The sequence below is a fragment of the Hyperoodon ampullatus genome (genome assembly GCF_949752795.1).
Source record: "Hyperoodon ampullatus genome assembly, chromosome: 4".
Lineage (NCBI taxonomy): Eukaryota > Metazoa > Chordata > Mammalia > Artiodactyla > Ziphiidae > Hyperoodon > Hyperoodon ampullatus.
The window spans coordinates 118,729,983-118,744,318 of record NC_136917.1 but is presented as its reverse complement, the minus strand read 5'-3'; the positions used below and the strand labels follow the sequence as shown (position 1 = coordinate 118,744,318).

Genomic DNA, 14,336 nt, shown 5'->3' with positions numbered 1-14,336 from the left:
CGGGGAGCGCAGGGGTCGTTCTGGCGGGGAGGAGGGGGGAGCTCGGTGCGGGAAGCCCTCGGGCCTGTGCACGGGGAGTAACATTTGCTCCGTCTCTTCCTGTGTCTGGCTTTATTTGCAGCAAACCAAGATGGAGTATGAGTGGAAACCTGACGAGCAAGGGCTTCAGCAAATCCTGCAGCTGCTGAAGGAGTCCCAGTCCCCCGACACCACCATCCAGAGAACCGTGCAACAAGTATCCTTTCCGAGGCCTCGCCGCCGCCCGCGCAGCTTGCCCCGCGCGGGGCCCGCTCTCGGCGGCCGGGTGGCTCCCGCCGCCCCTCCCCCTCCTCCCGCTCCCCGGATCCCTCCGCCCTCCGTCCGCCCGCCCGTGAGGAGAGGCCCGCCCGCCGCCGCCCCTGCCCGCCGCCTCGCGCACGCGGCCCTCGTGCCTCCGGTTCGGAGCGCCGCAGCGCCCGCCGGCTTCCGGCCCGCGGGAGGCTGGGGGTTCCTGGCCGCCACCCGCGATCGCGACATGTGAGTCAGCCGCCCTTCACGTCCCCGCCCGCCGCTGACCGGCTGAGAGGGTGGAGAGCGGAGCAGCCGGGTGCCGGCGCGGACCCCCGACCGACGCCTCGGCCCACACAATGCGCGGAGGGGGCGGCGGGCAGAGCGCTGTAAATGCGGCGGAGATCGGCGGCCTGAGTGGGGTGGAGCTGGCGCGGGGTTTGAACCGCCTGGGTGTTGGGCCTGGGGTTTCTGCCAGGCCCTTGCCCGGAAGGGCTGGAAACCAAGAAGTGAGGGGTCTCAGGCCTCACCCCGGGGCTGTTCGTGCCAACACCTGTTGCGAGCTCCCTGCCTCCCAAGTGAGATTTTCTTTTTAAATCTTTGGCTCAAGACGGTCTGCTCAATTACCAAGTCTTTACCGAGTTTGCTGGTCCTATTACTACGGATTTAGAGGCAGAAAGGCTTAAGAGAAGAAGCAAAACCCCTACTGTGTGCTTTCTGTAGTGCCCTAAACTGTGATCAAATGAAGAGCTCTTGCTGCATCCAATAAGGGAAACAAATTCACCCGATCAGAAATAACCGTTTTATCTCTTATTTTAAGCCGAAGTTAATTCTTTAGGAAACTTAAGTCTGCTGCTTGCAAAAAAAAAAAAACAAAAAAAAAAACAATTTTTATTGTTAATAAACGGGAAATTGCTTAGTATGGAATTTGGTAAGTAAGTTTTTTTGGCGTAGTTTGGACGTATTTAAATTTAAAACACTAAACGTTAAGTTAAATACAGTTACTTGAGAAGTTCTGGTAAATAAGTTTCTCAAGGAAGTACTGCATTGCTGTAACTTAAAACTTTTCAGTAGGTAAGTATCTAGCCTTTTGGTTAATTAATACTGCTTATTCTAAAATGGAGGTGTTAATGATTTAGGTCTACTTGGTTTTTTTTTTTTTTTTTTTTTAAGCCATTTCGCTTGTATACTGCTAGTACTGAGGGAAGAATAGTCGTTTGGGGGTGTATTGGAGCTTGTATTTGAAACGTTGTGGCTCAGTCTTAATTTGTGTTGTCATAGCTGTAGAAATGATAAAAGTTGATATTTGATGAATTGTAGGTGTTACGTGACAGTTAATTTCTTGTTAGCCAATCCCAAAACTGCATTGTAATTTCTTGTACAGCACTATGTCATAATTTTTTGTTTTAGTACATATTTATTAAGTACCTTTTATATGCTCAGTACTATGCGTGCGCTAGGAATCAAATTTACGGTTTATTCTGTGTGCCTGGAGCATAGTATGGCATAAGGAACAACTTAAATTTCAGTAGATAAAAGTTAATAGTATTTTTTAAATACTCACTGCTTTATATTTTCAGAGTGCCTAATAATGACCTTGTTCTTTTATGTTTCTTTGGGAAGGAATGTAATTATTGTTTTTGTATAGGCTTGAGCAATGTCAGAAAGACCGTTATACTATTATGGATAGATAGCTCAAGTCCTAAGCAATTGAACCTTATCAGGAAATATTTATAAAAGATTATTAGCGTATCAGCATGCTGTTAATCTTGGCTGTTCACTAAAGAAAGAAATCACTAGGGTCTTTTTGGTCAAAGAAAGTACACCTTGGAATTTTTCTAGAGAAATGTATTTTGATAGTTAATTTATGTCCCGAGCACTGAACACTGAGAGTATTCTAGTGTATAATAAGTAGCTAATATGGTGTGCCTAGAGTGTGTATCGTGGATTTAATTTAAAGATTTAGGTCTATTGAGAAAATTCTGTCTAATAAAACACAATTAGTGGTGTTATTAAAAAGCATGTTAGGGATTAGAGGGCTTGAAGAACGACATAGTAGAGCATTATGTCATTGTTGCCTGCCAACAGAATGAAATACCTGCACGTAGGTGTCACTGGAAACGTTAGGTCTTGTTGGGGGGTGGGGGGCAGAACTGTAGAACTGTTGCAGTGTGGTAATTTTATAATACTGACTGTTACAAGGTTTGATATGTAGACTTGCACATAAATAACATTTTATCTTAACTTTTTGAATTCTAAAGAACAAATGAGTCTAATAAAAGCACTTTAAGTTAAAAGGCGATTTATAAAGTTAATTTCCCTAAGTGATCTTTAAGAGACTTGTTTTTGTTTCTTTGAGATGCTTTTCATTTTGTCATTATTTTATACTTAAATACCTTTCTGATTAGGGATTTTTTTAAGTTCAAATAAATCACAGAAATTGTTTTGAAAAATTTTTTCATATGATATGCGCCTGTGCTGAAGGTGGAGCTTGGCTTATGTTGTCTTGAGTATAATTGATGTAAAATATTAATATTTCAGCCATAAAGCGCCTAAGAGGTTTAACAACCATTGATGTGTTCTTGGAATAGCATATTGATGGTTTTAATAAGATAACTTTATTCTTGCTGGAAAAAATGCAAGGCTAAAAATCACAAAAGAGATTCTTGATTTTAGGTTAAAACTGCCTAATTCCTTCCTTAGATTACACTGAGAAGTTTCCTTAACTACTGTTTGTTCTAGAAACTGGAACAGCTCAATCAATATCCAGACTTTAACAACTACCTGATTTTTGTTCTTACAAAATTAAAATCTGAAGGTAAGTAGGGTTTGTGTTGGTAACTACTTAAAAGTTTCTTACACTTCAAATTTTGTCTTTGAGATGTGTTAAAATATACAAAGAGTTACTTATTTCAAAGGATTTCACTTTGTAGTAACCACTTGCTTTAAACATGTGGAATGAAAGAGTTACTATCACTCTAAGCATTTGGATGCTTAATGAGCATTCAGTTGTTAATTGGGTGTTTTTGTAATAAATTCACTCATCCTTTGCAAATGAAAAGAATGTTGCAAAGTCTACTTTGGTGTTTTGCTTCAGTCCTTTTACATGAATGTCATAGAGATTGATTTCTTCTAATACACAGATTGAATGCAGGATTTGCTAAATAACTGACTGTGTGATCATATTTGTATGATTAAAAGTTCATATAACCAAAATGAGAAGTCATGTATAATCCCATCACTCGGAGACAATTGTTAATCTCTTAATTCTATACTCCTTTATATGGCTATGTACTGTTTTAAATTTTAACCAGAAAAAGGATCATTCTATTTATAGACTCCTGTAACTTTTTTAAACCTTCTAACAGTATACATGAAACTTTTTCATTAACTATTCTACAACAGGTTTTTTTTGTTTTTTTGTTTTGCGGTATGCGGGCCTTTCACTGTTGTGGCCTCTCCCGTTGTGGAGCACAGGCTCCGGACGCGCAGGCTCAGTGGCCATGGCTCACGGGCCCAGCCGCTCTGCGGCATGTGGGATCTTCCCGGACCGGGGCACAAACCCGTGTCCCCTGCATCGGCAGGTGGGCTCTCAACCACTGCGCCACCAGGGAAGCTCTCTACAACAGTTTTAAATTACCCCTGTAACAGCCTGATTTTTAAATGAAACGGTCATTTGATTGTTTCTAATACAAATAATGTGTCCATCTCTACTTTATTCATTTTACAAATATTTATTGAGCACCTCTTCTTTGCCAGGCAGTTTGCTCGCTCAGGGGCAATAAAGTGAACAAAATAAATGAGAATCTGCCCTCGTGGCGCTTACATTGTAGTGACAGGTGTTCTTCGTAGAGTTAATTTGAGTATTCCCTTCCTGGAACATTGTCAGGTGCCCAGATCGCACTCAGGTATTTTTTGAGCAACTGACTGGCCTCTAAATGAAAGCAATATACCCTTTCAGAAGCCATAGCGCAATTAGTAAAAACTACTACACTTGGAGTTGAGAAATAAGTCTTAGACTCTGACACTCATTTCACCTCTCTTGCTTTTTTCAGCTATAAAATGCCTGTGTTAGCCTACCAGACCGTCCATAAGGTTTCAACTCCAAGCGCTAGCGAGTAGGTTAACGGCCTTAAAATCTCACTAATCTTGTATTTATTCAGATTTTAATAATTCATGCACAGTATAATGATTTATTTTGAATTATTTTCAAATTTTCTAGTTAATTTTAGGGATTTTAATTTGTGATTGAAGCATGTAAGAGAAACTTTTTTTTTTTTCTCTTTGTGGTACGTGGGCCTCTCGCTGTTGCGGCCTCTCCCATTGCGGAGTACAGGCTCCGGACGTGCAGGCCCAGCGGCCATGGCTCACGGGCCTAGCCACTCCGTGGCACGTGGGATCGTCCCAGACCGGGGCATGAACCCGTGTCCCCTGCATCGGCAGGCGGACTCTCAACCACTGCGCCACCAGGGAAGCCCAAGAGAAACTTTTTAAATTTCTAAATTTAAATTTTAAGAAACTAGAAAGTCCTTCAACATATCTTTACAGTCAGCAATTAATATTCCTAGTTTGATAAATATACCTTAATGTGATGTGTTATTTCTTAACATAGAAATTTTATTTTTCCCACATCGTAGTTGTAATCAGATAATTCTATAAGGACTTAAAGATTTAATAAATGAATTTTTCTAAACTATATTGTTTAACTTGAAAATTTTAAGTTTGTTTTCACCAAGTCATCTATTCTGTCATGTCCTCATCCTGAATTCCAAATATTAAGATAGGTATAATATTATACTCTTTCTTAAAACTTTCTTGGGCTATGAGGATACATCAGAAGTATTTTTAAAAGCAGACAAACTTACAATTCAAATAGCAGCAAGAGAGGTTGGGTGTGTAACTGCCTCCCAAAAGACCTATTAATTACAAAACCACAAAATGTTGGAAAGGATTTTATGTAATACTTGGTATTTCTTCCTGTGTTTATTCATTTGGGACACAAGTTTTCTATATCTAGTTTTCTATTTAAAAAAATTAGCATTGTGGCCATTCATATTAGAGAAGGAACATAAGTAAATTCTTGAAATGAAAATGCTTATTTATTTAGGAACTTTTTTGCCATTCCTCATGTGAATTTGTTTACACTGAATCATGGAGTAAAATTTTAGATGTGGAGAGACCTCAGTGATCAGGTCATCTACTTCCCTCACTTTACAGATGAGAATTGAGACCTAGTGGTCTTTTTAAAAAGAGGACGTGGTTAATTTTTGGCTCTTCTAAATGAATTTGGGACTGGGGATATTTTTAATTAAAATAAGTATTTTGATATAAAATATTTTACATTTTTAATTTTAAATCATTTCACCTCGTGATTTTTTTTTTTTTTTTTTTTGCGGTATGCGGGCCTCTCACTTGTGGCCTCTCCCGTTGCGGAGCGCAGGCCCAGCAGCCATGGCTCACGGGCCTAGCCACTCCGCGGCATGTGGGATCTTCCCGGACCGGGGCACGAACCCGTGTCCCCTGCATCGGCAGGCGGCCTCTCAGCCACTGCGCCACCAGGGAAGCCCGCACCTCGTGATTTTTTTAAAACTTCATCTTGTAATCTTAATTGTAAAAATGATATAGTGTATTTCTTATAAACAAATACACATGCCATTTAAAATTACATGACTGAATTATTAATGGCTGACTTAAGAGAAAAGCTTATTGCTCGAGGAAGTTAAATTTTTAAAGTTAAATCTTTTCATTTATTTTATGGAAGTTTTAAACTTTCAAGAGAATTTAGAAGTGTTTTTGTTTCATTATAAGTTACTGATTGAATGATGGTAATTGAAACCAGGAAGAAATTTTTAGAAGGTGACATAAAAAGCTCGTAGGCTATATTGCTGTGATGGCTTGAATGGGGTTTATATGCAAAGAAACACTATCTTTTTGCCTCCCCCTGTCCTGTACCCCTGAAGATTTCAATGCCAATCAGACTTTGAGAGCATACTACTAACTAGAACAAGCTTGGGTAGTTTTATTTTTTAATAAAGTATGTAAAACAGTAGTGCTGAAACAGCATATTGTGTTCAATACACCACCTGTTCATGTCTTCCAGCCCTTTGAGGAGGGTGATCCTGTACCGTGCATCAAGTGTAGGCTCTGGAGCCAGACTCCTAAGGTTGATGTTTTGGCTTCCCCACTTCGTAGCCTTGTGTGACTTTTGGCAAAGGCCTCAGTTTCCTTGTTTGTGCAGTGGAGATAATAATTCCTGTCTCATGAGGTTGTGAGGATTAAATGCGAACTACTTGGAAAGCACTTAGCAGTGTCTAGTACCTAATAAACATTCAGAAAATGTTAACTGTTGCTAATGTTGCTGATGAGGCCAATTGTTAAAGCATTGGTTATATTCTAATATTAAATTGGTCTTGGAAAATTTCTTAGTACTATCTATGGATTAAACTTCTTTTACATAGATTGTATTTTTTAAAAACTTCTGGAAATTTAAATATTGTTTTACTCCCCCCCCCACCCCACCCCCCTTTTTTTTAGCTCAGAGGCAAGTGAAAAACATGATATAAATGAACGGCAGTTATTTGTATGTGAAGGTGATCCCATATGTTCTTTGTCCACTTAATTTTTTAATAGGATATCTTTAGTGACTAATACTTTCAGATCTGTAATTTGATGTTTATATCAGGTTCCAATAAAGCTTGAGTACATTGGCCATATATAAACTAAATTAACTCTTAAATTAAATCAGTGGTTCTCAACCAGGTGCAGTTTTGTGTGTGTGTGTGTGTGTGCGCGCACACGCACGCGCATGCGCACGCGTGTGTCCCCACTGCCCAATGAGACATTTGACATTATCTGGAAACATTTTTGCTTGTCACAACTTGGAGAGGTAATACTGGCACCTATGGCCGGTGATACTGCTAAACATCTTACAGTGCACAGGACAGCACTCCTCAACAAAGAATTACCTTGCCCAAAATGTCAATAGTGCCAAGGTTGAGAAACCCTGAACTATAAATCATGGAGCTAATCCTTGGATAATCATTTATGGTATTTTTTTTTCCTGGTTATAGCAAATTAATGAAATGTTACAATCAGTTTCTGAATACATTTTTAAAGTTACCATTCTTGGTATATTTTGAAATGAAAGCTACTTTAAAACTCAGTGCTGTTGTTATTTTGTTACAGATGAACCCACAAGATCATTGAGTGGTCTAATTTTGAAGAATAACGTGAAAGCACACTTTCAGAACTTCCCAAATGGTGTAACAGACTTTATTAAGAGTGAATGTTTAAACAATATCGGTGACTCCTCTCCTTTGATTAGAGCTACTGTAGGTAAGTAATCTGTTACAATTTTGCTTGTCCTGTTTGTAACTGGGTTGGTTTCTGATATGACAGACCATTTCCATAGGAATTTTTATCGTCCATTTCATGTTGAATTGTGATGGGGAAAATTTTTCAATACTGCTTTTGAAATAATGTTACTAAAAGCTCTCTTAATCCAGTGAGACCAGGTTCTAGACTAGTAGTTGCTTAATCAAAGTTGGTTACAGTGGGGCATTAACAAGTGATATTAATCTAGGACTACTGTTTCTTCTGTGGGTTCCTTAATTATGTCTTCCTTGTGTCATACATGGGGTATAATTTCCAGTTTCACTTTCTTTTACATGTGAAGAAAAACTTCTTTGTAAAACATCTTCCGTGTAGGACCTTAGATTTTCACTATATCCCCCCCCTTGTTTTTAATTCATATTTGCCTTGTCTGTACCTAATTACAGTAATTTTTGAGTCTTTTCAGTGTTCAACTTGTTTTCAGTGAAAGAACAACTTTCTACCATTTTATGAAAGACTGTGTTAAAATGCTTAGTTTATAGTAACTGGAATAAGTAGGTTTGGGAGCCAATACAACTGACTGTGGGTAAGCACACACATCATCTGGTAGAAGCAGAAATAGACATGTACTGCAGAATAGCCCACCAGTGGGTAGATTCCATATGCCATGGGGTTTCAGCAGCTATGTTTTACAAGGACCTGGAAAGCTTCTGTTAATCTGGCAGGTTGGTTAAATGGAATTCAGTTAAGAACCTCCATAGTGAGTCAGTCATTTTCATTAAAAGTTATTTGCTTTTGTATATTTTGTCTCATGGTAGGTTTGAAAAGTACCCAGTTCATCTCTTACTCAAAAAGCAGAGGCTCTGTAACTTCCCTCCAAATATTAAACATTGCCATTATTAACACTGATTTTAAATAGGATAGATAGAGGGCATTTATAATTTGAGGAAAGGGTCTCCCTAGGGTATTCTCATGGACCCTCATATACTCCTGATTTTCTACCAGACTCTTGACAGTGGTAAAATGGATGGTGTACCAGTGTATACCAGTCTTTTAAAACTTTTTTAAATCTTAGCAGTACATACGGTAAATCTTGCCAGGGAAGTGTGTTGGGAAGGACCACATTTCAGTGACTGTATGGTAATCCATTAGAGAGGTGTAAAATTGTTTCTCCTTGTTAAAGAATGTATGGTTTGTAATTTTATTATTTCAGTGAACATCCTTTTATGTATTTCATACACAGGTGAGAAAGTTTCTATAGAATTCATTCGTAGAAGTGGTATTACTGGGTCAGAGTGTGTGTTTTAAACATTTAAAATTTTAATAGGTATTACCAAGCACATCAGTTTTCACTCCCATCTTTGTTGAGTCCGCTGAGAATTACAATTTTTCACTTTTTGCAACTGTGTTGGCATTAGAATATTTTTTGAGAGTGGATGAGATTATATGGGTCAAATTAATTTGAATTTGTCAGTCTGTCAACATTCTTTAATATTCTCTCAGCAGAAGTCATGAATGTCAGCAGACTCTTAGTACCGAGTTTTAGTTTGTGTTTAATTTTTATTATTGCTTGTTTTAAGACATGTTTGGTTTCCTTTAGGCAGATCCAGAAATTTCTCTTGCCCTCAATTCTTTCATGTCTTAACTTCAGGAAAGAATACATGGCAAGAAGGAACAGATCTATTAGTCTTGCTGCTTTTTGATCTTACCAGAAGGCCACTTAATTGAACGGGTTATATCTTAAAAATGCTATCATTTTAAGACCCTTACCATATAATTTAATTTTTTTAGTGGAGAGTAAATCTTGGCTAACAACTTTACTCTTTACATTTTTTAACTCTTTACCATTGGGAGCAGCCTTCTCAAAACTAACAATGGAAAACTCAAAGAGAATTTATATACACAGACAGTAGAATTTGTTGTTCAATAATAATTATTGAGTATTTACTATATGCCTGGCATTTTGTGTGCCTATCTCACTGAATTCTCAAAATAACTATGAAGAGAGAACTTTTTCTCTTCTTTTAAATTTTTTTTACAGAGTAGTATTTTGAATTACATATTATTTGCCTACTGTTTATACTCTTAATTAAGGTGCTAAAAGATCTGTAATCACCAGGCATATTACATTATGTTACTAATATTAAATTTACTAAGGCAGAGAAAAATACACAAAATTTTTGTGTTACATACATATTTCTGTATTTGCATGATCCTTAGCTATTACAGCTAAGCCACACAACACAGTTGAAATAATCCATTCAGAGTGACATGATCAGTCAGCCTGTGCCACTAGCCTCCATGATCCAAGATCACTTTGCCAGTGATTCATCCTTGGAATGTTCTGGGCTAATGGCTCATCTACTTTCTCTCTCTCTGCCTTGAGTCATGTCTTTGATCCCAGGTTAAGTCAGAGAGCTGTTATCTCTTTTATGTGTTTTTATTTGAATCTAACAGACTCATACTCATCACCCAGTGATAAGTGCTGCTAATAACATTTTGGTGTATTTCTTTCTACTCTTTTGTATATAATTTTTATAAAATAGGGGTAATTTTAACTAGTAGAACTATTCTTGGTATTGTTGGAGAAGAGCAGGTTGTAGTCTTTTGTACAGGTACTTGTTAAAAATACAAAGAGGGTGAAGTGTTGGCAAGCAAGATTAGAAATGGATCTGATTTATGTTGGGGTTTCCACAGATGTACTGTGGTGATACAGTGATCCTTGGTGAACGTTACTGTTGACATGGTTTGCAAGTCGTACACTGATTTGGAACATTTAAACTGTGTGTGTGTGTGTGTGCACGTGCAAACGTGAGCACTCACATTGGCTTGTGGTGGTTCACAAGGCAGTATCTAACATAATGCAGTCAGATTTCCTAAAGGGGTGTGTTTTCTTTCAAGGTATTTTGATTACAACTATAGCCTCCAAGGGAGAATTGCAGAATTGGCCTGACCTCTTACCAAAACTCTGTAGCCTGTTGGATTCTGAAGATTACAACACTTGTGAGGTAAGGATTTTTGCTTCATATATAATTTTTCTTTTCTATATTTCTTTTCATGTTTATTAGTAATATTGAGAAAAAATAATTCCTCTGAAACATGTAACTTCAAAACTTAGAAGCCTAAAGCTACCTTTTTGTTTTATGTTGGTGATCGTGTATCTTACTGTTTAAAGACCGTTAAGTTATAAAACCTCTTTACTGTATTTCCTACAAAGAAATATCTTCTGTTTTTTGTATTTTAAAACTATTCTTGGGTGTGTGTATATGTAATCAGCAGAGCAATTGTCAAGCTTAATCAGGTGAAGTCGTATTTTTTGAAGATGGACTTAATTAAATTTACCCAATTCCCAGACTGTGGGTACATTTTCAGTGTCTCTAAGTTGTTTTTGTGCCTCTTATGGTATGTCTGAGGTATATGTAGTATAGTTGTTTTTTGGTTTTGGGGTTTTTTTGCGGTATGCAGGCCTCTCACTGTTGTGGCCTCTCCCATTGCGGAGCACAGGCTCCGGACGCGCAGGCTCAGCAGCCATGGTTCACGGGCCCAGCCGCTCCGTGGCATGTGGGATCTTCCCGGACCGGGGTACGAACCCGTGTCCCCTGCATCGGCAGGTGGACTCTGAACCACTGTGCCACCAGGGAAGCCCTGTAGTATAGTTTTAATTATATATTAATTATAGTCTCTTGTTTGCCATTGATCAAATCAGTAGCAACCTTTCCATTTGGGGAGATGAAAGGGAATCTGTATGGATTTGTTTTCCTATAATTTCTCACTTAATGAGTACCTTAACCATCTCTTTCATTAGCAGGCTTCCAGTTTGGATAGAAATCTGTTTTAAATAGAAATCATTTTAGGTGTTTTGCCTCTCTTAAGGCAGTGACTTATCTCCCTCTCAAAAAAGAGCAAGGCTTGGAGGCAAGGCAGGTACAAAAATAACCTAATAAAAAGGAATCAGGTGGTCTTTTTGACTTAACATTTTGTTGCCAGATCCGACTTGGGGAAGAGAGGACCAGGGAGAGGGAAAGCTAGCAAACAGGAGTCTTAAAAAGTCACTCTTCTCCCTCCCTCAAAGAAAAAGAAAGCAATCTTGCTTTCTCATATATACATTTTCTAGTAATGCCTTGGAAGTTTACAGAAAAACTAAAATAATAATATTTAGCCATCAGGTAACAGTTGATTAAAATTTAAATAGTGCTTTGGTATAATGATAACATAAAAGGAAGCCAAAATTTTAAGCAAGCACTTTCCAAGAATAAAAAGTTTAAACTGATAATCATGAAATTGTGGAGCTACTAAGTCATACAGTATTCTTAACTTAACCTGTAGTATAGAGAATAAGTCCCAAGGTACTGCTGATAGAATTATAAGCAGAGTAAATTAGGTGGTTGAGGTAACTGGTAGGTTAGATATTATATACAGGAGCTCTGTAGGTAAGCCACTTGGTTGTAAAGTGGTTGTAGGGGAAATTGCAAAATTGAATTGCCTGCCCTTTTAACAGCTTTTGTCAATGAATGGTTTACATATAAATAATTTTTTGATGATAATTAAGACCTCCTTTTGTGCTTCAAAAAGAGAAGTGGTACAATGGTTAAATGCACTTATACGTAAACATAGAGTTTTACATTGTTTTAACAAACTGGTATTTAATAAGAGAAAAATTAGTGTTGATGTAAAATTGGCAAGAATACTTCAGAAGTTAAGTTTTTAAATTAGATGATATTATTTACAGTCCCTGACGATCAAAATTCTAATTCTAAGACATTTAATGCTAAAATTAAAATGTACCATTATATTTAAACTGAGGTTTTAAATGACTCAGTGGTATAATAAATTTCTCATATAGCTGATGATTAAATGTATGGATTTTATGATGCAGGTTTTATGTAGACTGGGAACATTAATCCATACAAATTAGTTAATATTCCTCAATTTGCTTTTAAAATGGCTTCATTTTTAATTCTCATCATTGAAATGTCTTTTACAGGGAGCATTTGGTGCCCTTCAGAAGATTTGTGAAGATTCTGCTGAGATTTTAGATAGTGATGTTTTAGATCGTCCTCTCAACATCATGATTCCTAAATTTTTACAGTTCTTCAAGCACAGTAGTCCAAAAATAAGGTATCTATATAGCCAATCTTAAATTAATTTATAAACTCTGATACGAACCTGACCACTCCCTTATTTTGCACTACCTAGTATTTTTGCGATCGGCAGAAGATAACTGGCTGTTCCATAGAGGTGGACTTGATAATTAAAATCTACTCCTAATGACAGCCTGTGAAATGTCACTCTGCTGAAATTTTCATTGACTATGACACTTCTCCATCATCTGCATGGTTAATTACATTTATAATGGTTAACAGGCACGCTTTTAAAGTCCTTTGTGTGAGGCTGAAATTCAGTGTGTTGCGGAGCTTGTCGGGGTTGACACATACTGTGGAAAAATGGCGAGCATAAGGGGTTAGGTAGTGATTCACAGGTGTGTTATGCAGCACATTCTTTGTCACAGGCAACAATTGTGCAGGAACCCTGAACAAAGTAAAGTAGCAAGGCTTTCTGAACGATCAAAGCCAAGATCACTTAAGAGGGAACAACAGTACAAAGTCCCTGGAGTTAGGAAGAAACCTTTTAGAGTGACAGAAGAAAACGATTTTGTAGCACAGTAGGAAATGGAGCTAGAGGGGTAGGGAGTAGCACATTACAGGGGATGTTTACGCCAGTAATCGTCACGCTGTGACCCGTGTGGCCAAACTCAGGCGTGACTTATGAGCTACAAATGATTTCATAGTTTAAAAGGTTGAAGTGGGCGGGTGGGTAATAAAGCTGCCACAGAGGTCTTATGTGGCCCACAAAGCTTAAAATATTTGCCTTTTGACGTTTGTCAGGAAAAGTAGATTCCTACTGGAGCAATCTGAACAAGGATATTATGTGATCTTATTTATGTGTGTCAAACAGGTAGTGGGGTTTTGCATAATGGAAATTGGGAAACCAGTTAGAGCCTGTTGGCATAGTCCTGATGGGAGATTATGGTTTGGACTAGAGGAGAAGTGGAGGTAGTAAGTGATTAGATTATGGGTATATTTTTAACAGTAGTGCCATTAAGAATTGCTATGGGATTAGATTAGGTATGTCAGAACACATAGGCTGTAGAACAGTCCACATTTTCAGTTTCAGAAGGAATGCATACCCATTACTTTAAGATCTAAAATAATAAGTTCCCATTATGTCCCCATCCAACCTCCCACTCTTGAGAGCGAACACGTCCTTCCAGACGCTTTTCCACTTTCTTAGTAGCATTAACATATTGCTCTAGAACCTGCATTTTTCACTTAACATGGAAAGAATGTGAAGGATATGTTTAATACATAGAGAATTTTGACTCATTCTTTTTAGGGTGTGTGTGCACACGCATGGCCGTACATACACTGTAATATTTTTATGGAGGAACGTTTAAATTCTTGCCAGTCTTCTGTAAATGGAACAGAGCTTCAATGAGTGTATTTTGCATTTTGTTTCTAGGTCTCATGCTGTTGCCTGTGTCAATCAGTTTATCATCAGTAGAACTCAAGCTCTGATGTTGCACATTGATTCCTTTATTGAGGTAAGATTTGTCCTCCGCCCACCCCACTTTATTTTTGAGGAGGTTAGAAACTGTTCATTGCATGTAGTTTTATTTTATAAATACGATAATCTATAATTATGAGCTGTCAATATTTAAATTATTTCTGATAGTATTA

At 38.0% G+C, this 14,336-nt stretch overlaps 1 protein-coding gene across 1 annotated transcript in view; it reads left to right on the top strand.

The window, feature by feature from the left end:
* Window positions 1–447: 447 nt before the first annotated feature.
* Window positions 448–14,336, top strand: part of TNPO1 (transportin 1) — a 50,648-nt gene continuing 36,759 nt past the window's right edge. Inside the window, exons 1-6 of the mRNA XM_079701605.1 lie at window positions 448–845; window positions 3,010–3,085; window positions 7,453–7,602; window positions 10,501–10,607; window positions 12,584–12,717; window positions 14,119–14,200. Coding sequence (XP_079557731.1) covers window positions 627–845; window positions 3,010–3,085; window positions 7,453–7,602; window positions 10,501–10,607; window positions 12,584–12,717; window positions 14,119–14,200 — 768 coding nt within the window. The 5' untranslated portion in view covers window positions 448–626. The remainder of the gene's footprint in view (window positions 846–3,009; window positions 3,086–7,452; window positions 7,603–10,500; window positions 10,608–12,583; window positions 12,718–14,118; window positions 14,201–14,336) is intronic.